Source organism: Molothrus ater, chromosome 3 (genome assembly GCF_012460135.2).
Source record: "Molothrus ater isolate BHLD 08-10-18 breed brown headed cowbird chromosome 3, BPBGC_Mater_1.1, whole genome shotgun sequence".
NCBI classification, from domain to species: Eukaryota; Metazoa; Chordata; class Aves; order Passeriformes; family Icteridae; genus Molothrus; species Molothrus ater.
Window position 1 is genome coordinate 60,085,119 of NC_050480.2, and position 25,887 is coordinate 60,111,005.

At 40.7% G+C, this 25,887-nt stretch overlaps 1 protein-coding gene across 13 annotated transcripts in view; it reads left to right on the forward strand.

The window, feature by feature from the left end:
* Positions 1 to 2,428: 2,428 nt before the first annotated feature.
* Positions 2,429 to 25,887, forward strand: part of PTPRK (protein tyrosine phosphatase receptor type K) — a 380,751-nt gene continuing 357,292 nt past the window's right edge. For all 13 annotated transcript variants that reach the window (XM_036404523.1, XM_036404525.1, XM_054514201.1 and 10 more), the window contains exon 1: positions 2,429 to 2,833. In XM_036404523.1, coding sequence (XP_036260416.1) covers positions 2,722 to 2,833 — 112 coding nt within the window. In that variant the 5' untranslated portion in view covers positions 2,429 to 2,721. The remainder of the gene's footprint in view (positions 2,834 to 25,887) is intronic.

Genomic DNA, 25,887 nt, shown 5'->3' on the forward strand with positions numbered 1-25,887 from the left:
ACATTATTTAGATGTTGCAATTATTAAGATAAAGACCATACCTTCCTTAAGTTCCAAACAGCCCTCAGGCTGGAGGGAATGATTTTACTATGGAGTGTCTCCATAATTCTGCTATTATATTAGACTTGTATTTAGCATAGAGTTTGTTCTCTCAGACAGTTTTTAAAAGACATGCAATAGGTAATATAGATTTGCTTGCTCTTAACTGAAAATGGGAAACTTGTAAAACATTTAGAGCTCTAAAAATATAAAAGCTGGAGTAAAAAATAAATCCATTCATGTCATATAGCATAAAAAAAATCTCAAACCTGAAGTGTATTTGTCAGGATGCCAAGTATGGTAGAAGGACACATACAGTGAGCTACACATAACAGTTCAACAGATGCACACACACGTGAGGAAAAAGTGGAGTCACATCCACATCTCACCCCTATCTCTCAAGACTGAACTCTCTAGTCAAGGAAAGAGTAGCTATCAAAGTACTTTTCGTTGCTTTTTAATAGTAGTGGAATAATGGGAAAGGATGAAATCTCAAGAGACTCTTACTGAAACATATGTAAGCTGTTTGGATATAGCCCAGATGATTGTACATCATCAGTGGGATCCATCACTTCAGAGCAATGAAATAAGCAACAGCCTGGAGCTGCACATTCACCATCAGCTAACAACCTCTCCCCCACTCCAGACATGGCGATCTGCAGTGCTGACCACTGGAGATAGCTGCAAGCATGTCATGGAGGTAAAGAGGAAGGAGACATTAGTCTTCCTCTCCTCTACCCTCCCAAACAACTCACGAGTTATCTGGCTTGAAGCCACTTTTACAGTGTTAGTTGTATAGCTCCCAGCATAAAGGCAGGCATCAGATACCCATGTACTCCCTCACACCAGTATGACTTGATACATCTTTTTCATTAGCAACAGAAATGGTCATGCATCCTCAGGCATCAGAAGCTGGGTTGGCACAATTTCTTTCTTTCACCTTGCTCAGAAAAATTTCCCATCTGGTACATGGCCTATCCTTCCTGAAATACTGGGTGTCATGAGATCGTCTCACACAGCTCCCATTCTTCTTGAAGTTCAAACAAAGAGTCAGTGTTCACTGAGGCACATCATTTTACAGTTCAGGGTAAGCATGCAAGTGGGTTTTCAGCCACTCCACCCAAAGGAAGGACAGGGTTTTCCAGGTGTAGAGTTTTTTTAAGGTTGGGTGTGTGTGAACGATGGTATTTTGTATAACACGTTGTGATTCACTTTTTTTTTCTGCTGTGAAAACCTAAGGGCTTGTGGGGCTTAAAGGTAAACCCATCAATTGCCAGACAATGGCTGGAAAGGATTTTGAATCACAGCAAACCCTTGATGAACCTGGATTGAATTTCGAATTTGCAATAAAACCTGTGTGTTTCCAGTGGTTTCAGTTTCAGTTGTAATCATTATACAACATCTCTAATTACAAGTTGCCATGCAAAAAAGAAAATCTAATAAAAAAATAAGTTAAAATAATTTGAGGAGATTATGTTTATTTAAAAATAAATTCCAGCACTGGTGACTTTTTCTGTTATTCCAAATGCTTTTTGGAGTTCTAAGCTCTGGAAGCATAAGGACCTGCAGTGCTTTTAGAAACAGAGAACAAGGCCTTTATTCTAGGGCATACCTGGGGTCTGGATCAGGAGAGAGTATCCTTTGTCACAGCCCACGGGTGTCAGAGTCGCACAGCTGCACACAGACCTGTCTGAAAGGTCAGATAGTGATCACGCGTGGAAATGATAGGATAATAGCAATACTGTTTATTACCATTCCAACTGAGAACAATAAGCCTTTACTGGCGTTAGGAGCCAGACAAGTGTTGCCAAAGAAAGCAAAAACACGAACCCTGACTCGAGGATACAGCCAGGCTGTTTGATGCGCGCTCATAATACCACGCTCGCCACTCGATCCATACGGCGTTTCCAAGAGCGGGATGAGCCAACAGATGCCACCCGAGGCGGCGTGGGGACCGTCCCCCGAAACCAGCGCCCGAGACCCGCGGCCCCCGGCCGCGCTCCCTGCCCCGACCTCCCGCCCCTCCGGCTCAGCCGGCGCCCTCTCCCTTCCGCCCCTCTCCTCCTTCTCCTCCAGAAGCAGCAGGTTTCCCTCAGGCGGGAGGTTGAGAGCGGGGGGCTCGCACAACCGCCTGTAGCTGCTCCCGTGCTGAGCCGAGCCGAGCCGAGCGGAGCCGCACTGAGCCAGGCTGCGCCGTGCCGGAGAGGGCGGAGAAGAGCCGAGGAGAACTGCGCCAGGGAAAGCCGCGCCAGGGGAAGGCGATCCGAGCGGAGCGGAGGCGATCCGGGCAGCGCCGCTCCGAGCCGGTGCTGCCGCCGCGCCTGCAGCAGGAGGCGCTGCCGGGCGCCGCTGCGCCCGCGCCGGGCTGCGGGCCGGAGTCCCACATTCCCCGTGCCAAGTGCCGGGGAGCGGGGGTTGGACGTGCGCGCTCGGCTCCTCCCTCCCGCCCCACTCGCTCAGCAGCAAAGTAACTCCGGAGTACGAGGGGAATCGGTGCCACCGCCGCGCTCGTCGCGCCGCAGACGGCTGCCCCAGCGGGCGGCCCCGGGGCCAGCGGGCGCCCCTCGGCGCGGGGCTCTCCTGGCGAGGGGCGCGGCGAGAGGGGCGGTCGAGGTGCGCTCCGCCCGCCGCCGCGGGCCGGGGCAGCACCGGCCTCTTTCAGAAACTTCTCCGCAAGTCGGCATGGGCAGGGGGGCCGGCGCCGCCGCCTCGCTGCCGCTGCTGGCGGCGCTCGCCCTGCTGGCCGGACGCTCGCCCGCCCTGCTCGGGGCGGCCCGGGCCCAGCTCTCGGCAGGTGAGTTCTTGCTCGGCGCCCAGGTACGGGCGGGCGGCCCGGCGGGGTCGCGCCGTGCCCGGGCTGCCTGCCGGGAAAGGGAGGGGAAGGAAGGGGAGAGTGCTGGGAAGGTCCCGCATGCTCCGGGACCCGGCTCCTGCCCGAGGAGCGGCGGTGGGGCTGCAGGGGGGCTGCCCCACACCCCCAACCCCTCCGCTCTGCGGGGCGCGGTGGGCGACCCACGCGTGTGCGCAGGCTGCCGGCGCGGGGCTCGCAGGGGCGGGCAGAGCGTGGGCTTCGGGCACCTTACAAACACCCCTTCCTCACCTCCTCCTCCTTCTCTCCCCCGGCCAGCCTCCCAGGTGCCGGCGGGGTTGGAGCTGTTGTCGCCCCTTCCCCCGCTCAAACTTTTCCCGGCGTTTCCCTGCCGGGCCCGGAGAGCGCAGCCCGGGCGCTCCCCTCGCCCCCAGGCGTGGGGCGGGGAGACACGAGCTGCCGCGGGCCACCGGGATCCCCCCTCCCAACATTACAAAAAGAGTGGCGGGTGAGAAACGGGAGGGAAAGCTCCGATAGGGTCGGCGTCTGTTTTGTGTGAAAGCCGCGAATTTCTCGCCCCTTCCTTCCTGGCCGCCCAACACCACGGGGTTTTGCGGAATTAAAGCCCGCGGGGCCGGGCGGTGGGAGCTGCGGCCGGCGCGGTGGTGAGTTGTTGGTCCCGGCGGAGCCTCGGGGCAGAGAGCCTGGGGCTGGAGCGGCCGCTCCTGGAAGAGGGGGCAGCATCTCCCGTGCTGTGCCGGGGTGATGTGGGGGGCACTGGGGACTCGTGTGCCGGACCGTCACCCCCACCTGCTCCGCTGTAGTTTATGAAACACCCTTCGTTTGCTTGGGTGAAGCTTTATTGTGACCGTGCTCTTATTGTTTGCGGCATGAAGTATTACACCAAGGACTAACTGACTGGCTGAAAAAGACTTAAGGCTCTCGTTTTTCTTTCTTCCTTCCCTCCCCCCGTTTGAATAGTACTTGCAATTGCATCGGGTGCATCGGTTGGGCAGGCATTTGAGATCTTTATCATACGATACTGTTTTGAAACCTGCTATTAATAAAAGTATCTACACTCTTGAGACTTTAAAGGACTGATGTATAGTCGGGGACTTTTCTTCTTTTCCTCCTGGTCCTCCTATAAATTAGTTTTTAATTGAGACGTTTGAAATGTCATGGATTAAGAAATATGCTAAAGGAGTGCTGGTCTGACCAGGTTACATCCATCCTTGTGTCTGACTTTGGTGTGTATAATTTAATGCCTCTGTATCAGAATTGTAAAATTACGTAAGCATCTACGAGCCCTTTACCAGGGGAAGGGACATGTACCATCTACACAGCTGGTATGTTGTAGGAACAGCTAAAATAAAATATTCCCATGTGTAATGTCTTTTCATTCAAAACCATACTTAAGTTAGACCAGTGATTTTTGCTTTACTCCAAACTCATCAGACTAATGTTAACACCAAAGGTAACACTTACGTAAAGATTTTTTAAAAGCTTGTTCACTGGTGTAAGGAGAGTAGGAAGTTATGATAACTTATATGGTCTGTGGTATTTTATGCTGGAAACGTGGCATGCAGCCCATTTTGAATTGCAAGTACAAGCAGTTAGGTTGGTACTGTGGGCTATGTGTTAGGTAAGTGGAAAAGAATGTTCAATATCCTTCTGACCAGAGTAGGTGAAACTTGTCAAGGAGTTGAACAATTGTATCTAGGAAACATAAGATTAATTTTTTTTTTTGGTGTGTATAGCATGTCAGCAGCTAGAGACTTTAGTTTCTATTGCCAAGGATCAAGAATACTGATGTGTTGCACCAGTCAGAGGTTTGTTAATTGCAGACACTCAGACCTTTTTGAAGGTTTAGTGGAATACAGTTGCTAGCAGCTTGTTCTGTCATTGTGCTTAGCTTAATGTATGGTTCTTGCACTCTTATTAAATACACTTGATATCCAAAAATAGAGTTATGCCCTACTGAATTTAATAACTGCCACAAACTTTGTTTCATTGCTTACTCTAAGCCAGTCTCAGGAGTGTGCAGTTTCATTCTGTTGATGAAACTTCTTTATTTTGGTGTTAGTGGATGCACAGACAAAAGTTTGAGTTCACTTGTCCCAGTGAGAGCCTTTCTGTAGCCTATAATGAGAAGTTTCTCTGTTTGGTGCACACTGAGCATCTGTTTTATACCTAGGCATCTCCTTGCTTAGCATGAGTATTGTTTTGCAATCATCTTTCTTTGATTGCCTTCCACCATCCTCACTGGAATATGTGAGGTGAGGATGCTCAGCATAGCTTGGAAAAGCCTGTGCTTTTCCAAGTTAAACTAAACATAGCTAATTCTCAGCTCCCTTTTTATTAATATTCTTCTCCTCTGAATTGCAAGAATTGAAAACTGTTAATTTTCCTTTGTCATTAATGAAGGTATTAAGTCAGTCTGGACCTTTCACAAATCTCTATCTCATTGTAATTAGATTTTTATTTTCTTTTCATGGTGCTCTGTACTACTTCTGAGCATGAACGATAGCAAGATCCAGAATTCTTCATAAAAACTTTGACATGTTTATTAAGGGTCTAATCAAATTACAGAGTATGAATTTTTTGAAAGTTGGCCTTCTTCGGGAGCTGTGTGTGATAGTTTGCCGTCTGTTCTTCTGTCTAACATACTCCGTGAAAGCAAATGAGAAGGAGCTGCAGAAACTTAGGAAAAAGAACAAGATACATTTTATCATTTGTTGCTGTCTTAGAAATTGTGCTTGTATATCTTCTCCGCCCCCTTCGCACATAATCGAGACATTGTATCTTTTGTTTTTCTCCCCAGATTTCAAATGAAAAAGCCCCAAGCAAACAAGCAGCTTCTCTCTGCCCTCCTCCCCTGCCCCCTTCCCCCAGCCGCAGCCCTAATCCGCAGTGTAATGTTTTCTGGTCTCTGTAGATTGTTTCTTTACACCGCTGCTTTCCATGACCCTTCAACTTGGGTGCGTGCCTGTCAGAATCTAGGCCAAAATGTTTTGGCAGCGTGTTCTCTGTTGAAGTCTAGCTATTCCTTATATAGCACCTCCTTTCATCTGCAACTCCTACAGTTCGATAAAGAACAAGTTCAGCTTGTTTTCACAACTCAATCACTTTAAACTTATATTTTTTTTAAATTTTATTTTTAGCAGTTTGCATATTTTCAATTTTTAAGGGAAAAAAGGAGTATTAAAAAAAATTGAAGAATGCTGCTGGCTTGTCAACTGCTGATAAGAAATATGCATTCCACTGCCTCTGATGGTCTGTGCAAGTGTGTGAGGATTTTAATTACTAAATAAAAGATATGAGGATAAAAGCTCTAGATGCATCTGCTTACCTGAAGTTATTTAACTGTGGTATTTCAGACCATAGGGACAGTTAAGCATAAAAAAACACTGGATTTTTTTTATGAGTTCAAATCATTTGTTAGAATTATGAGTTCAAATAATTTATTAGAATAGTTAGATTTTTGCTTGCGAAGTAGTTAGTGTCACAAATTAACATGCAAGAGTAAATATTTCTAAGTTAATCTTTTCCCCTTCCCCTGATAAAATAGTTATAGTCTGTCTTTGGGAGTGAATCTGACTGAGAAATCTGATACAATAAAATAGAAGACAGTATTTGTTTTATAGATTTTTTTTCCATTAAATATACTTATTGAGAAATATACGAAAATTTTAACCAGCATATCTATTTTTTGTAATCATGTCATAAAAGAAACTGAGAGCTCTTTGAAAACATTTAAAAATATTTTAAAGTAATTAAACTCAAATTAGCTCTTTGCTGCCAGAACAGCAAAAGATGTTTCAGTCATATTTTACCTTGAATGTAATACAATTTGCATATATGCAAGATATACAAGAGACACTGGTGCAGGTAGGTGTGCATGTATAAGAAACTTATCAGTAGCTTTTTTATTTCCCATCAATCTGTTCAAATGTATTGACAAATTACATGGAAAATGAGTGAAATTAGAAGTGAAATTATTTTCCTGCTTTCATCACTTCCTTCTCAAATGTTTTCTTCTCTTTTATATAAAAATCTCCTTCCATGGCACTGTGGCTTCACAGATCACTTGCCTATCTGTATTTTCAGGTGCCATATTATACAATAGATATACATTTTCTAATTGGAACTGAGCTGATTAATGTGAAATTCAAAGCACCCAGAGCACAATGACCCCATAAGTCATTGGGAAGTCCCAATAAGTTCCTTTTGTCAGAGAAACACAGTACTGTTTGATTAGTGTGGTAGTGATATACATAGTGCACCTTAAAACAAGGAAGGTGTCTTGCTCTTATTTAGGGTCTACTTAGAATAATAAATAAAAATTAAAAAATCCCAAGGGTGGGGGTGAAGTAAGAAATCTGCACATGATGAGGTGAGAGGTCCACCTGTCCAGTATCCAGTCTCTGATGGTGGGCACTTGGGGAGAGGGATTTTTGGCAAGGTGAGTGACTTCCTCTGTGTACTGCCTGTCACTGCCACAGTGACAGAGTGATGGTATTTTATACTGTAAGTGGACTATGTAAGCATGATTGTGCCTAATGACGTTTTCAGCCTGTATTGCTTTCAGCATTTATCTTGCTTTGTGGTAATGAATCTATAAGTTGTATGGAAAAAGCTGTGGTCCTTTGTTTTTTGAAATAGCTTGTTGTGTTTCATATATTCTAGCTCTTGTATGAAAATAATATGAATAATAATTCCTCCCATTTTACTTTCTTCATTCCACACAGGGTTTTTCCGCTCTATTTCAACTATTCCTTTTCTAGTCAGAAAAGTCCAGTTGTAGCCACCTTCTGTGAAGCTATCATTCCATATCTTCTTTTTATCCTTTATCAGTCTCCTCTTTCTGTTCCAGTTCTACATTGCTCAGAGCATCCATGTGACAGCTGCCTGACGGATTTATATAGTGCTTAATAATGATTTCTGTTCCCTATCCGTAGTGTGATCATTCCTGTCATTTGCTTGGCTTTTTTGACCATTTGTCTCACTCCTGGTTGTGAGCTGACACTTTTATGGAACTATTTCATTACTGAAGAGCTGAGATATTGCATTAAATGATAGTCTGTGGAGTGGCTGTGCCAGTGGACAGCAGGACTCTTGGGAAGGAGAGAGTCTTTAACCAGCCCTTTTGGAGGAAGGAGAGGTTTTGAGCCAGGCTCTTGAAGAACCTGTGACCTCATGTTGAATGTTTGGGAGAGTTTAATGCTTACCACTGTGGTTTTCCTCTTTCTTTTTCTTCATATGCTCTTGTTAATACAAGTGAGTTTTAAGGAGTTTATCCTCTTACAGGTAAAGACTGGCAGTATCTGGATTAACATGCAAAGAGATCTGCAGCACTGCTGTAGTGTTGCTTCTTGCTCTTGAGTCTTCGTGATCTCTATCCAGTCATCAATCCTCCAGGTCATCTCCTCAGGTGCTGGTATGTGACTGAGTGTCAGCAACTGTTTTGGTGAAATCTCTACTCTTCCTTTTGCAACACAGATCCTGTTGAACATGTAATAGGAAGCTTCCAAAAAAACTACTTCAGTTCTCTTAGCTGAGTCAATTAGGACATACCTTGTGTTTTCAGGTGCTGATGGAATTCCGTCTGTCATAGCTTATCATTGTCATGAAAAGATGCCTTTGTAGTGCTGCTCCCAGAAGTGTGTGCTCTGATTTGGAGCTTCATTTGCAATCTGCCTATGCTATTAAGCTAATTTAAATTACTGCTGCCACAGAGGGGGGCATTTCTATCACTTGAGTGGCTCTTAGGTCTTTGGCTGTGCTGGGTCTGGCAGCCAAGTGGCCTGTGGGTGAGCTGGTTTAGCTTTCTGTGAATCGCCTTGAAGGGAAGATGGGGCTTGGGATTAGATTCCTAATAGTTCACTGGCAGATGTGCAGCCACCTAAACCTGACATAAGGGAAGATGGGGGCTGATGGTGGGAAGGCTGGGTTTGACAGCTGCCATCACAGCACAGGTGAACCTGGCTTGAATCAGACTGGATCTACACTCTGCTCACCATGCCAGCACTTCATCCACCCAAGGAAGGACAAAGAACAGGGAGGAGGACATGGATTGAGGTGGGAAGAGAGGCCTGGTGCGCGCTCTGGAGCTGAAGGGGCTAGGCTAGGAGAAGGTTTTTGAGGCTGTGCTCTGGCTGACTGCACACCAACTGATGACAGCGTTATGCAAGTGTTTCTGACATGCAGCTTTGAGTAAACTGGGCTTAAATGTGTTCTTTTCTTATAATACATAGCTAAAGCGTTTATTATATAATTGTGTAAACAAGGAGTGGCCTATTCATAGCACTTAGTAGAGAGCAATTGTGATGTCAAGCAATCGAGGACTTGGTGGAGGTGACACCTAGATACACGGCTAGAATTAGAGGATGTTGTGACACCCAGTTTGGGGCACAGCAGGAACTGTTTAAAGCTGGTTTCTGTGATTTCACATCTTTCCATGCATGATCTGTCCTTGACCATCCTCTGGAGTCTTTAAGTAGAATTGCTCATGAAATGTGAATGTTGGGTGAAGGAGAAAAATGGCCGTGGTTTTTGAAGGCCAGAGTGAGCCAGCTGGGCAGCAGTAAGGGTGACAATTTCATATCATCTGGCTGAGCATAAAATCCTTCTACACATAATTTTGTAGGTCAGAAAGGTCATTACCTTGTGCTGCTTCCTGGTAAGCCTTGACTACAGGTGGCTTTAAACCAGTAGTTTAAAACCATGCAAACTACCCAGCTGCAGTCATCTGTAGTGCATACCAACTTTGTAGTTTTGAGTCACTTACTAGGAAGCCATGGAGTTGAGAGTTGTGTTTGCATTTTAAGTAAAAGATTTGAGGGATTTAATTACTTGAGGATTGGTGCTGTGAAAAAATTCAGTTCTTTGCCTAGGACTAAGGTAATATGAGGTTATTTTTGTTAGCTAGTGTATGAAAGATTAGACCTTTCAGTTTGTCAGAAAGTCATTTACTTCTGTTGCCGCTTACTAAAAACATGTGATTATGTTTATTAATTGAGTAGCAAAAGAGGCCATTTCTCAACTACTATGTCATGAAATTAATTCTACTGACTTATGAGACACTGTTGAATACTTTAAACCCAAGTTCTGTTGCAATTAAGTTATGGCATGTTCATTCTAATTATTACACACTGGTTACTCAATTTATTTTGAGGTGGAGTTGTATACTTTCTTTTGTGTGTAAACACTTGCTCTGTAACAGTAAAAATGACTGATGAATATTAACCAGAAGAGAAAAATACTATGAAAAATAATTTTGCCTGTAGTTCAAATGAGTTCAAAACTGCTCAGAGTTAAATTTTTGAGTGGATAACTGACTTCTTGAACTATTTTTTGTATTACTATTTCAAATAGAAGTTGTGCTTCTTTGTTAGTCCTATAGTGTAGTTTATGATATTTGCTGGTTTTAAATGATTTATGGTTTTACTTAAAAAAGAAAAGTCTGTTGAAGCACTGAAATTTTAGACTGCTTTTGTCTTCTTCACTACAGTGAAAAATTAAAATTACAAGACCTGGCAGAGAGTTGACCTGTTGCTATTAATTAGAAAATGCTCTGATTTTATGTTTTGACACTCCATTATATCTGTATCATATCTCTATGGTATTAGGCTGGAGTAAGATCAAAATGGTATCAGTTGTCTTGGTTCTCCCAGTGTCACCCTATTTGCCTGTTCTTTGTAAATGTGAAAGCACTTATCAGCCATGAGAGTGCTGAAGAAATGTGACTGAGTTCTTGACTAAGTTGTCAGTGCTGACTGCCATCACTCTATTTAAATACTTTAAAGGGATGATTTCTTATAAAAATACCAAAGGCAGTCTTATATTTTGTTCAACTTCTGATTCCTTAGAAGAAATGCTTTTTTACAGTTGAAGAATATTCTTTTTTCATGTATCTCTCCAATTAGTATCCTCAAGTCTGAGTATCATATGCATTTTAGGTAGACAGTACATACCAAAGCATTGTTGTGTTAACTTCAGTGCTAGATCATGGTATTGATTTAAAAAGAAGGTTAAATAAACAGAAAACCCCAGTCCAGTCTTGAAATTACCAGACGGTCAGTCCCATAATCCTTTCCCCCGTGCCTGAAGAAAGAAGTGCATTGTCGTTTTCCCCACTGTTCTTGGCCTCCTTGTCCCTGTGGTGGTGCATCCCCCTTCCAGCTCCCCCAGCCCGGCTCCAGGCGGGTCCATCTTTAAGTGACCTTAAACACGCATTTGCAACAGCCCCTCCTGCTCGTTTTTAAATCTCCTTGGCTCTCCTTGGTTTTTGTTGGAAGAGTTTAACGTTAGAGTTTCGTGCCATAAGTGGAGGAAGGTACATGAGATTTCTTACTCAGAAAGTATAAATTAATAGTTGAGTATAAATTTCACTTTTCATGAAGTTTTTGTGTGCTCCTTTGGTTAGCTGTATCTGTCTTTGTTGATGTGACAGCGTTGTTTGGTGCATTCCATGTTCACTTTTCAGGCTAGTAAATTTCCAGTTAAAAAAGGCTTTCCAATCTCGCAGAGCAGAACTGTAATAAAATGGTCTTTTCCTTAGTCAATTCAGAAAAGCCAAACAAATATTCTTTTTGCAGTTAGTTTTTACCAGCAATCAGTCCTGACTCAATTTGTGAATATACTAGAAATTGCAAACTCATTCCACAGGCTTGCCAGCTCTTCAACATATGAATACTTTGTGTGTGTGGTCTTGTTTAGTGCAAAAGGTCTATTTATATTAAGTTTTTTGCATTTGTAAATCTCTGCGGGGTTGGCTTTCCTCTCTTGCTACCTTTCTTTTCAGACAGCATGACAAACTATTCACAACCCCCACCACAAACAAAATCCTTCATGTCCTTGCTCTACTTACTTATGAGAACATAAGTACATATGTAAGGGTGGAAAGACATTTTCCAGGTGAGAGCAAAACCCTTCGCGTGTAATGATTTGGATTTCTGAATCAGTTGAAAAGAAGCTTGGTAATGAAAAGGATTATAATTTTCCTGGTAGACACAGGCTAAATAGATGGGTGTAATGTCACAGCATGTAGAGATTTAAAGGTGGGGTTTTTTCCTGACTGAGGTGGCTGAAACCTGTAAGTGAGAAGCTGTTAATCAAATTGGTTTTTGTTTTAACTTTTAATGTTTTTCAACCACTTCTGTTAGTAGTTACTCTACATGCTGTTATTAGCCACTGTGGTTGACTTTTTCCTTTGATAAAGTTAGTTTAATGGTTTAATGCTTTGATTCTTCTTACATAAGTGGGAAAGCGTTTCATTCCTGGGTAGTGTGTTATTCACAGTAGTTTTTTCCTCCCCCCCTCCTCTTTTTTCCCCTTCTTTCTCCTTTCATTTGAAATACCTGAATGCTGACTTGGTTAAGTACTGTAGGGTAGGTTAACAGCTCCCTCTGAGTCATGTTGAAGGTATGAAGTGCTTCCAGGTCTGCAGCTCTTTCCAGGGATGAGAGAGTTCTGGCCAGTTTGGGTATCCTGTTGTCTGCACAGCAGCAGTTAACTACCAGACTCAGTTTGTAGGTTGTTTTAAAGGCATTGAAATGGATATGCTAAACAGCTTTTTTGGGGGTGGTGGTTGTTCCCTCTGGCTCACTTACCTTTATTTTTTGGGTTTATACTCCAAATGCTCAATCCTTCTGGTGATTTATTGGTGTTTCTGTCAAATGTTGATCAAGGAGCTGAGTTAAATCACCAGCATTTTGGAAGGGCAAGATTATACTCTCGTTTAGAGAGACTGCACAGATGTTCTTTATGAGCATTCAGAAGAGGGGAGTCGGTACATTACTTTCAGATTGACAGAAAGCATGTATTTTAAAATCCTTGGTCTGAGCTTTATGGGCTATGTGATGAGGCTGTGAACCTGAAAGAGTAGCATTTGTGATTAATAATGACATTTGCAGACCCTAGGAATACTGGAATAATCTGTTGGATTGCTTTGCTTGCATAGTGATAGTATCCAGATGCTAAGCATAAACATCTCTCTCTGTTTGCTTAAGCATGGAAATGGGAATGAAAACAAGCACTAGATAATTTGAGTTTCTGGGAAATAATTTTGACCATCCATCTCTTTAAACAGCTATTAAGTAAAAAGCAGCCTTAAATAATTAATGGGCCAGTCTTATTCTGTGATGAAGAAGTTGAAAGAATTAGAAAATTGTCTTTTAGTGGAAGTGCAGATGTGATTAAAAAACAACAAAAAACTCCCACTGCACTTGGATGTGAAGCATTTGCATTGTGAACCTGAACCTAAAAAAACCTCAGCATTAGCAAGTGGAAGCATTGGCCAAAGAAAATGCTCAAATTTACTAAGTTTGTATATTAGTCAGTCCCCAGAGGACATACAACTGAATGAAGCTGGTAAATGTTTATTTATTTCCCTAATAAAATAGCAATTTTATTCACTTTTGAAGTGCACAGCAGTACTGATGTTGATTACCTAATAGACAGTTTGTTAAGTTCTTACCAAGTGTTGTTTCCTGGGCACTGCTTGTGTAGTGCTTGCAACAAAGCTGTAGTGGAAAGTAGTTTTGGAGAATTTCTTGCCTGGAATAGCACTTTGAAAGTGGGAAAACAACATAATCTTACTTTGATTTGTGAAATAAAAGGGACACATAAGTGCAGTACTCCTTTGTCCTTAAAGGAAAAGCAACGGCTCTCATATTTGTTGGAGGACAACTTTAAGTACTGGGATCACAATTTTGTAATAAATAAGTCCTTAAACCATAAAGATCCCAAGTCTCTTACATGTTCTTCCACATCATTCACTGTCTTGTGATTGAGGATTGAGTCCTGTGATGGCGGCAGCATTTCAGCTGTGTAAACAAAATAGATTTGAAGAAGAAAGTGTAAAATTAAGAAGGGGCAAAAGGGATTTGTGAATCCATTGCAGAAATCTTGAAGTTGATGAGTTTCTTCAGTACTGTGCCATGAATGAAGAGGATGCCTTTTTTTCTCTATAAGACAAAAAACGTGAACTTAGAATGAAAGGACGATAAGCTCATCCTTGTTGCTGCTCTTCAGCTTTTAGTACTTTAGGAATAACTCATATTTTATCATTATCTTGTTACACTAACAGGTTTGTGGGCAGTAATACATAAAATTCTAAACAGCTCTGCTCGTACTGTATGTTGAGTGTTTTGCCAGGTGAAAGAGGTCAGAAAAACAAACCAGCCTACCTGCCTGTGGGATGAATACCTTCTTAGTTAAGACTGAGTTATGGGTACGCAGGGGGTTTTGGCGACTTTCTTGATAATTCTCCAGTTTCTTCCAAGTGTCTGCTTAGCTTTGTGTTATTGGTGTGGGGTTTTTTAAACTCCCAGATCAGGGTATCTTTATCTTCACGTTTACTATATGAAAAAGGTCCTGTCAAGGAATCCAGGTAAAACTGGTTTCTTTTTATTTCCTAATCCTTTTTTGAGACATTCTGCATCCAAGATGATTGTGTATTGTTTATCATAGTATTCTTCCTGTCCTTCTTTTACATTCTCTCTTATCTGCTTGTTTACTATATCTCAACTACAGTAATTAGGCATCTGAATATATTTGCATTTCTTTGGATAAGAATTAAGAAAGAGCAGGCAGTATGTGGTCTCAGTGCTTAAGCAAAATGGGTCCTTCTATAAAAGATTACTTTTGCTATGTTTAGGCCCAGAGAAGTTGTTATTTCCTTATACTTTTCAGTTCAGAACACAACTTGGAAAAAGAGTGGGATTGAACCTCAGGATTTCTGTAATCTGTCAGGGGAAAAAGTGGAGAAAATGTAACAACATTAAGAACATTAGAGTTGCACATATTAAAAACTTCTGGCTAAATAAGTTGTAATTAAGAGGATTTGCCTTTAGCAGTATAAAAGATAAACTACCAATGATTGTATCTTCTATGTAAATGTTCAGTAATTGATGTATAGCTCATAAATAGACCCACTGGCTGTTTGATGAATGTGTTTATGCATGGTAAAATATATAAATACATCTTGGTCCCTGGAGTATTTTTGGTTTCTTTCATATATGATTGATCAGTTTACCTAAGACACAGACTAGCTTGTTCTCAGACACAATCTACGGATTCTGGCATGATGAAATGTTATTATAGCAGGAGATAAAATGCATGGGCAAAGAAGATATTCTTAATGGGGGACAGTAATTAGCATTTGAAAACTGGCTAATGGACTGCAGAAGACAGCAGCCTAACAGATAGACAGCAATAACGACCATGTATGAAAATGCAAATGCATGGTAAAATTTAATGATGTCAAAGCTTGGAAAAGTGTTCTGAAGTGCATTTCAGTTTGCTTTCCAAAAACTTTGGAATGAAAGACTTGGATAACTAGGAAGTCATCCTTTTTTAATTCAAGCTTTTAACTTGAATGTCTGTGAATTGAAACAGTGAAAAGATAATTTCCAAAGGCAAAGTAAGGTTATGTTTGAGTAAAGTTGTCTGCACACTTAGCTGCACTGTATTTTGCTCTTGGAATCTTATGAGCTGCTTCAGCAAGAAGTTAGAAGGATCTTGCCAGTTTTATCTGTGACACTAGTACCTGTCAGGGCAATTCTGTTTTGCTATGTCTTAGACAGACTACGGCTGTATCTGCATTGACAAGCAATTTAGTGCAATAGATGCTGGTTGCTGAAATGAAGCCTTAGAGACAGTGAGACACTTAGAATCACTGCACGTGGTGTAGCCAGGCAGGGTTACCTCAAATTTTGTGGTGTTCTCCTGTAGGGTCCTTTTTTCTGGTGTCTTGGGTTCCCAAGGATCTCATGGTACATAGTCTACTGACTTTGAATCAGGCTTCCCAGAGAATTGTTGGAGCATTTCAGATGAGGAGCTTCTGGTGTGCTTGTCTCTGACTGTGGTGGTGAAGTTCACATGTACAGCAGCTGTGCTGAGAAACAAATTAATGGCAAATGAGGCAATCAAGGTATTTATCTTCCTTCTCTTTTGAACCAAATTCCAAATACAGGTACAGCTTATTAAAAAAAAAAAAAGAGAAAAAAGAAAAAAAAAAGAAAGAGACTAGACAGGCCCTCTGCTAGGGAGTGTATGAAAATCAGTGGGACAAAAAATTGAAGAACATGCTCTGGAAAAGTAGCAATATTTTTGAAATTGCATCTCTTGCCCTTTTCATAAACATGCCTCTCTGTTGTGGTTTTAAATGTTTGGCTAGTAGGTTTCTCAAGTGATGAACAAATAAGAGATGAAGATGGTGATGATGTGTTGATTTAGTGATGAGTGTTTTCAAGACTGAGAAGCTAACCTGTCAGGGAAAACTGAAAGCATGTTTAGATAGTGAAATTAAATACTGTATTCAAACAATACTTTATATTTGCTGGGAAGAGGAAAGATTGGTCTCAAAATGTTTGAGGCAGATATCAGGCAGGCTAAAGACCTCTGGCTCTGTTTTCCTCTCTGAGATTGTGTTGCCCATTATGATACTAATGACCTGAAATACTTTTGCCTCATGATGTTCCTGTGATTTCTGTTGTCCTACACCCCTCATTTAGGATACAGACTTGACTGTCAATTGGAGAGTGTACAATAAGGCATTATGCTTTAATTTCTGATGTTCTAGCCTGTATCCTAGTTTGTTACCTAGGTATGAGGTTATGAGGTAAGTGAAATTTTATATGAAGCAAGGCTACACAAAATTATACCACACTGAGAGAACTAGTCCTTAGTAAGGCAAGCATTGTCAGTGTGTTTGCAAGTAGCATTGATGGTAATGACACCAATAACATCTCAACCTGGCAGTAACATCACAATGATTTTGAGAGAAATGGTTAGTATAAGGGACCAAATGGGTAGTTTTTTCCTGTGAAAATCTCTGAAAAGAGGTAGGGGAGGGAGAGAGAGAAGACTTGTTGATAAAAATGAAGCAGAATATATTACACTTGAAAATGGAATATAAATCATAGGAAATTAGAGTTAAAATAAGAATTGGCCAGAAGGGGGGAAGCTGTGTGCTAAGGCCAGGTGAGATGTCTGCCCCTATAGAGTTTAATATCTCACTATGTGTGAAGAGTGAGACCTGGAAATGAGATTAAAACAGGAATTGACCAGAACCAGGAGATGAACCATTGCACCTTCCTGGAGGTTTCCACCCCCATGGAGATTAATACCACACGGACTAAGGAAAATGTGATTTGCAAAGAAGATAAACATTCATTCTCTATATCAAGCAGATCATCTTATAGGACTTGGATAAGAAGTAGCCTTGATTTTCTATCAGAGACTTATGCTCTGCTGTCAAATAGATTTCTTCCAAGATCATTTAAATATTTTACTTTAGCAGGTTTAGCAACAAAACTATTATTGAATGTTTTATTAATGTTGCAAAGTATATTGTGGCAAGTTCACTCCTCTTATATTTAATCTTCTTCCTTACATGGTAACTAATAAGCAGATCAGATTTCTGATTAAGCAATGGGGGATTGATGTCATTATTGACACACAAGACAGTTTTTTCCCCTACTTCTGTTAGTGCAACAGCTCCCAAAAGCATGGAGTTTGAGATGAGATTGCACTTCTTTCCTTCTAAAGGGCAATCTTTTCATAGTTTATGTGTTAGAAAACAGTGGAATATTTTTTGTTTAACGGTTCAGTTAAATACAGTATTTAACACTTGCCCTCCCCCTTTTTTTTTTTGAGTTCTCCTAGTGACTTTTCGCAGAAGTCAGGCAAGTGGAAGTAGGTAAAACTAATAATCTCAAAATACAAATCCAGATGAGATATATTTGATTGCACATTGGGTATGTCTGGTGATGAAGAAAAATTTTTGAATCTTTGCCTGCATCCTCAGTTTTTAGCATCACATCTTGCAGGTGTACAGGTTTGCTTTGGCTAGAAATCATGTGGATGTCAGCTATCAAAGGTGTGTGTTTTACCAGGCACTCAAAAGAAAAGCGTAATTGTAATTCATGTTATAGTAGCAATATCCACACTACCATTTATTCCATTCTCAATGACAGTTTTTTAATGAAGGATGACCAGGTGCTTCTGGTTCCGTTGGGGGCTGTCTGTTATTGAAATGGCATAATTACAAAGTGAGTCATGTCTCCTCTGCTGTGGTAATCAAGACACATGGGATATTTATGCAAGCCAGAATAGTTTTGGATTGATGATTTAATTTTGAATGGACTTGTGAAGGCCATCTGGACCAAGAACATCAGTGCATGGGCCAATCTTGGCAGCAGGAATACCTGTGGGTACAGGCTGGATAGTGGTTGGGTGATGCCCTGCAAGAAAGGGATTTGTGGTTGATAGCTGGCTGGGTATACCTGTGGGGTTTTTTTGTTTGTTTGTTTTTGTTTATTTGACTTTGTTTGTTTACTTTTGTGGGGCTTTTAGTAAATATTTTGTTTTTCTGAGCAAAGTGAATGGCATACTGAACTGCACTGAGAGGATTGTAGCCAGCAGATTGTGGCAAGCTGCTGTGCCCCACTACTCAGTGCTGGTGAGGTATGTCTGGTGTATTTTGTTGGGAATTGTGCCTCTTGCCTTCTCCCAGGTCATGAAGGATGTGGAGAAGCTGAAGTCTCTTGGGAAGTTACTGAGGTTTGGGCCTAGATATGGTGTAACCTAGATGGTGTGATCTCCAAGGGGCACCTGAAGGGAGGTGGGCTTGTTTAGTCTCAAGATTAAGAAGAGTAAGGGGATAATCTTAACAGGAGGTTGCACGACCTTGAAGGGTGTTTATGAAGATGACAGAGATGATCTCTTTGATAGCAGTAAATAATACAGCAAGGGGCAGTAGACACAAATTGCAGCTTGGGAGGCTCAGCTTGAACACTATAAAACTTTGCTCGTGTGTAGGAGGGTGGTGGAGCAGAAGAGACTGCCCAGGGCAACCCCTGTCCACTGAGGTTTTCAGTCCTCAGCTAGACAAAGGTGTGGCTGATGTTATAGTCTTGGTGATAATTCTACTTTGAAGGGGGTATTTGGCCTAGATGGCCTCCAGAGGTGTCTTACAAGCAACACTTCTTTGATTCCAGGAGAAGTGTAGCCTGCAATTTCATGGGGTGTGGGAACACGTCAATGCAGGTTGAAAGTGCTCCAGTCTGGCAGAATGGCTGGTTGGTCTCTGATCCAGAGAGATACTTTCATAACCTTTGCTCCTTCTCTGAACAGTCAGACTGGATTTTTTTTTCTTTTGTGAAATGATACATTCACAAATAACCCAGGAATGGGTTTGCAGAAGCACATGGACTTCTTTGTTTTTTTTACTTCCCCCACCCCACCCCCCCAACCTGTAACTCTGTGAGTTGGGCAAGATTTATGCTTCTGCATGCAAACTCATTTATAAACTTGATTCACGCTGCAAGTCAAGCATAAGACAGCAAAGGTTTGGAGTTTGACTTCTTGCTACTAATTTTTGGAAGGTACATCTCTCCTAGTAAGAGGATGTCTGGAAGTTCTTCCATGTGATTTCCATTGTTCCACAAAAGAAGCATCTTACAGTTGTATTCAATGCTTGCTGAGGTAAAACCCCTTAAACCTGTTTAACCCTTGGCTTCTTAAAGGAGGTGGTGAAATAAAACACTCCCTTTCCAACACAGAGGACACCTTATGTGAAGTTTTCTGCCTGTCATAGAAATGTTTCTAGATAAATTTCTCTCTGTTGTCAGATCGTTTCTTAAAGCATGTGTGAAGGTGATGTGTCCATATGTGACAATAAGGTCAAATCAAATAAATTCAAATTAAAAATGAATTTAAAACAGTTTAGTTAAATCATGTTAAAATTCTGTGTGGGTTGCTTGCATTCAGTATTAAAATGTCGTATTAAAATTCAGTTTAGTATAATTCACCTTAGGAATGGATTACGGTAAATTGGATTAAAGCAGACTAATTCTGGGAAGAGAGGTTTTTCAAAGTTTTTCAAAGAGAAATGGAATTAATTTAGAGATAATTTAGACTAATTTTCATTGTTCCAACATGTCATCCTATGATACACAAGCACTTTTTTGTCAAGATTAAAATACAGTGGGTACATGATTCAGCCCTTCCTTGCTCTGCTGAGCATAAACATCAAATCTGTTTTTTAATGTTGAGCCCCAGTTTTATCCTTCTCTTTTGGGAAGTCTCTGAAGGCCCTGTTAAACTTTCTCCTCAGTATATCAGGGAGGTACATTTTTCACTTCTGCAATGAATTTACTTGAGAATAAGCATGTACTCAGATGATATATTGTGCTTGTTCAAGTTGAGCTGTGTAGACTGCATAGCTTTTAGTACGAGGCTATTTTTAAAGTTATCAAAAAGGAGGTGTGTATGAAGGGGTGTCCCCAGCAAACAGCAGTCACTTTACTAAAGTTATAGCATTAATGTCTATCAGCAAGACTGATTTATTGTTGGTGTAGTGCTTTCTTTGAGAAACCTTGGCTTTAGCCTCAGAAATACTTCAGATAGCCAAGGTCCCCAAGGCATCTAGTGATCTGTTTTGAGGCAATTTAAGGAATTGTTATCCATGACTGTCTGCTCCAATAATCCGAGTGAGAGCTTGAAACCAACATGCAGATCATGGAGAGGGAAGTGTGTTTAGTCCTTTGTGACCCCAGTGGATGGCCTTACTTCTGCCAAGGGGGCTGTGCTTCTGCTGAGCAAAGGGGGGACTTCACTCCTTCAGCTGCTTTAAGCAATCCAGCGGGAGCTCGGGGAGTGAGCACGCTGTGTCGGCAGATTCTGGAAGGGATTAGTTTAAGGCTACTTGAAGCTGTGTGCTCTGAAGTTGTTACAGGAAACCTTCTCATGCTTAAAAATCAAGATACAAGCTTCTGCTTACCAAGGAAAACATGCCTTCCCTCCCAAACCCTCAAACTCAAACAACCCACAGAATAACAGCTTTATGCATGATGTGTTTGATGTGATGTATATTGGTATTTGTGAAACAAGCTTAATTCATATTGTCAAAACTTTTTGAGCTAATATATTCAGACTATTTGGTATTTGGGAAAAGCAGTTACCTGTTTGTATTTTTTTTAACATATGATAAATTGAGTGATGAATTTTGTGAATTTAGAATTTGAAATGGAAGCAATCTTTCATTCCAGAAATATAGATGCTTTTGTTTCATAGAAGATCAGTGCAAAATTTTGTAGTAATTTTCTGTAGGTTCAGTGTAAAATATTAATATCCAAGTAATTTTGATTGGCTATTGTGTTTCTTAGTGCCTAACTAGAAAATTAAAAGAGTGGATTGAGTTCTCTTTCACTTAGCTAGCACAGAATTCTTCAGTAATTTTCTGTGGACAAGTTGCCTTCTGTTCTGGGATGTGTGCAACATGTATAGATCATCCAGTGTCAATCAGTTAATATTGCTTCTACTGCATTTGAAGGAACAGTCCCTCATTTAAAGTGCTTTCAGTTCAGGCCTACATAACACTAACCTTTGAGACAGCTGTGATTGTAGGATTTTACTTCCACTTCTTTATCTCATGTGTGTATTATTGTGTACTGTCCTGCTTTGTCACTTTCTGTTCCTCTTTTGCATGCTGTATTTTCATTCTGATTAAGAGTTTGATGCACACTCTGGAAAACTGTAGAAGATTAGCAACCTGTTGTCATGAAAATATATGCTGAGGGCAAATATACAGATAATCACAAAATGTTTGCTTTAAAGTTCTGCTTTGAGAAAGATCAGGAGCTTAAGTTGCTTTAGGTGGAGGGAAAACCCTCTCTCCCCTTGGTTGCTCATAACATTTCCCATTGAAATGATAGTACTGTTGACTCAGATATGTTTTATTTTTTCTTTTTTTTTTTTTTTTGTACAATACATTATTGGTGATCACTCCTTGCCATTCAAAAATTCAGGAAAAATGATGATTCAGATGCTTTTTAAAATAGGAAATGCCACAATATTAATGAAAATGAGGAAAGTGTGAGATGAGAAGCCAACAAACAATGGAAGCACCAAAACAAGGAGATTGTGTCTAGTAGAATAGCTGCTTTCATTTTTCTTATTATTATTCTGTATTTTTTCCCCCTCTCTGAGATTTAAAAGAAGTAGGAAGAAAATGTTAAAGCACTACTTATTGGCCTGGACCTTTGAATCCCTTTCTTAAATACTGGCAGTGTTACATCTTATTGAACACCCTTGAAACTTTTAGTTTCCTGGAATTTCTGAGAAAATGATTCAACTCTAAAGGGATTTTCTTGATTATTCTTTTTAAACTGACTGTGCTTAGGAAAGTTAAGCAATCCCATTCAGTAACTACTTCAGGACTACCCCAACCAATTAGCATAAACTTTGTGGTTTCCTGTTAAAACTTCTCATTCACAAGAAAAATCTATCCCATTTTTGGCTTGCTATTTTGAATAAAAGAAAAACTTCTTAGCTTTCAAAAGTGCATTTGTAAAATAATTTCAAATATAGTGGGTAAGCTGAAGACTGGTTTGTTTAGAATGATGTCAAAACTAATTAAATTTAAATTGTGTTTAGTTTCATGTACTGAAGGTTGTTCTTTGTAGGATCCTGAGCTTTCCTAGGATTCTGTAGTGGTAATGTGTGCTGCTTGAATGAGTTAACACTGCTGGAAGTTCAAGTAGAAAGAAAAACCTGAGGAGAAATTATGTTCAAGTGGGTAGCCACTTGCAATATGATACCAGTCTTGAAATTCCTAGAGCCAGATTAGGATGATCTGCTTTATTCCTACAAATACAGACCTTGGGGCTTTCTTCATTGTCAAGTGAGTATTCTGAAGTCATGGTTCACTGTGGAGCCATGTGTGTTATGGATATTACATACTTCTTAGCTTGAACAAGGAGGGAAAGAAATGAGAAGTCTGAATGTTTTTGTTTTCAGCCTAGCTTCTAATGTAGAGAGAAAGGCAATTTGATGGAGCATTTGGCATTGTTAGAAGAGAAAAAGAATAAAAAAAATCTGCTTACATTCAGGAAGATTGGTATTTTATTTCCCCTCCTGTGTTTCTAGGAACATCTTAATTAAACAAGAAATCTTTCAAGCATTGCTGAAGCAATGCTGCAAAATTGTTATACCTGTTTTCTCTGAAACTATAACTGCCTGTAGCAAATTTCTGAATTAAGAATTATTCACTCTCCACTTTTTACACGAGACAAGGAACATTTTAAAAGTTGTCAATAAAGTGCATGTGAGCATCCCTATGTATTTTTACTTCTCTGCATATTAGTTTATTATTATTACCCCTACTCTGTTTTGTCTTCTAATTACTGAGCACTCATTCACGTTGCTTTCACTAATGCAAACAGAAGGGAAACCAGGAGAGAAACCGTGAGTCAACTGAAATGATTACTTTTCATGCTGGCAAGTTGAAATTGATTTATTCAGGTGCAATGTTTCTGCATTTTTCTAGGATTATCATCTGCAAGTTTGATTCCATCCTGGGGCTATAGATTTGTCTGGCCTAATGTATAATTTGGAGCTGATTTTACAGTGTATTTTTGGGATTTGTTGGGGTACCAGACTGCCCTGGCACCAGGTATTTGTGCTTTAGCCTGTCTTCTTTAGTATTTCTGTGACCTTTCTGCTTAGCCACCTCTGAGGGAGGTAACCAACTTCCCTGTGAAGACACTGGAAAGAAAGTGGGAAGAGACTGGCTGAAGCTTGACTTGTGAGCTGTGGAAGGTAGTATTACTCATGGTAGCTTTAGGCTGTCATGAGACTTTGGGCTGAAATTTGCATACAGGTTTAGTGCTCTGGAATGTACATGGTTATAGTAATTGTGTCTTCAATCCTACTTCATTTCGACAATTGGAATGTGGAATAAAGGGGCTTTTAAACTTCTCCTCAAACTTGAATAGATTTTGACTGTTGTCTAAATAACTCAAAAGTGTGAATGCATCTGGTTTAACATGACAATCAGTCTTTCTTTTTCTGGTTTTCCTTGAGATAGGGTTAGCAGTAGGTTCCTTGGCAGATGACCTGAATTGGCGCTTCTCTTGATGTCTCTCTCTTCTCCTTTCCTTGGCATGAACCTGCCTGTTCCTGGTGTGCCAGTCCAGCCTGATAATCCAGCAGGAACCTATTCCTTGAGGTGCCACTTATGTGGAAGGGAGGGCCAGGAGCGATGCTGTTGCCACAGGGAGGCAGCAGGGCCAGCGGCGATCCTGGCAGTGCAGGGCTGATTCCCAACCTGCCAGAGCTCCAGATCCTTGGCTCTGTGGCTCAGGTGAGCAGGAGTATGGACACACAAAGGTGGAGACCGTAGTTGGTGTGCCACTAGGGAAGGTGATAAATATTAAATCGTGCCCCTAGGTTTTCCCTTCATCTGTTATCCAGTTTACTGGCAACCCTTTCAATTTTTTCCCCATCAGACAGGTCTGGATAGCTTTGTAGGGCTTCAGAGTTAAGGCTTTGTGTTTTGCTTTACCTTGGGTTGACTGCTTGCTGTTGGTTAGAAAGGATCAAGTGCCCACTCTGTTTTCCTGGGTTCCCTGCAGTTACAGCTGCAGCTAAAATGCTGGAAATTCTCCAGAATTCTCTATCCACTTCTGAGGGAAGGATGCAATTTATTTCATTCTGAAACACTGTGCAATGCTTGTTGCCAGAAGTCCTAGAAGAAAACCAATAAATTGTGCTCTCTCATATTCAGCCATATGCTGGTTTAACCAACTCAAATGCCAGTATTCTCTGTAAGCCTCCTCTATGTAAACCTCCTCCTGCCTTCTGTGTCATGTCTCCTGTGGTCTCTTTGACACTTTGTTAATATCTGTTTTCAACTGTTCTAAAAGGTTACAGTGTTACTTTAAAAGGTTTTGCAGGCTTGTAGTTGTGACGTTATTTTTCTTCAGCGATTTCAAGTGGTAAAAGGTCAGAATTGGTAATCAAATCTACATTCCTACTGAAGTGAACTTAGAATGTATGCTTCCCCTTTTACCAATTATTTTGTGTCAGTCTGTTTGCAACTTTCCTTGGATAGCATGTGGAAACCTTTTATAAGCATGAGCATGCTAGAATTAGTGTGCATGCTGGAAACATTTTTCCTATTGGATATTTTTTTCCTAAGTAGTACTTCTTTAGGGTTAGGCAAATAGGGAAGTAGACTGTTAATGATGTTACTAATTTTGTGCTGAAAGACTTGAAAAGGACAGGCTAATGAAAGAGTTGAAGTGAAACTATTTAATTTTTTTTTTAAAATTCATGTAAACTTTGAGATCCTTCTGGATGACATTAGTCCTGTCTGAAGGTTTCTGTAGTGATTCATAAACTGGAAAACAGATAGTATTTTTGTAAAAGCAAATCTGTTGTTTGGCATTGTAGCTTAATAAGTCCTTTTCTGTAAAAGACTGAAAGAGCTACCTCTTCTAGATGAATCATCCTAATTATATCTTTCCACTGTAATTGCACGTGTAGCATTATTAGGTGGCATTAAAGATGTGTAAATGATAAACATTGCAAATTTATTCTTCAGATTGTGGTTTCAGGGCTCTGTTTTTTGATTTCTTGGTCTTGACAATATTGCATGGAGGTAAAGTCTGCTGCTTCTAATCACACTTTTATTTTATGAGTTCCATGTGCCATTTGGTGCAAACCAGGTTGTAACTGCAATGCTTTGCACAGATATTTACTTTTCTTGGAGCAGTCGAGGAAGGATAGTGTTATGGAACTAAAACCCCAGAGTTTATTAACTGAATAGTTCAGAAATTGTGACTCTCTTGAGGATTTTTATCTGTGGCTTTCTGGGCTTCCAAAGGTATCTGAAGTGGACAAGTAATAGTAATTAATTTTGATAGTCTGATTGATACATGAAATACACTGTCAGGGCCTGCTCTATACAGCCATTCTGTTTTACCAGCACTTGTGCTACCATTAACATGTTACCACATTTGCATTTACTAGAACTGAAAGTTTTTTGTTGTAAGCTATTCTATTTATTTACTTATTTAAAAAAATAATCTTGCCAGGGGCTGCTGTGGTCTTAAACGATTATTTTGTAGAAAATCAGACAGGAAACTTGTGTCATATTCAGTACTGACCTTGAGGACATAAATACACAAGCATCTGATTTCGACAGGCTGCTCTTAGAAAACACTACTTTTTAAAAATATCTTTTCCTG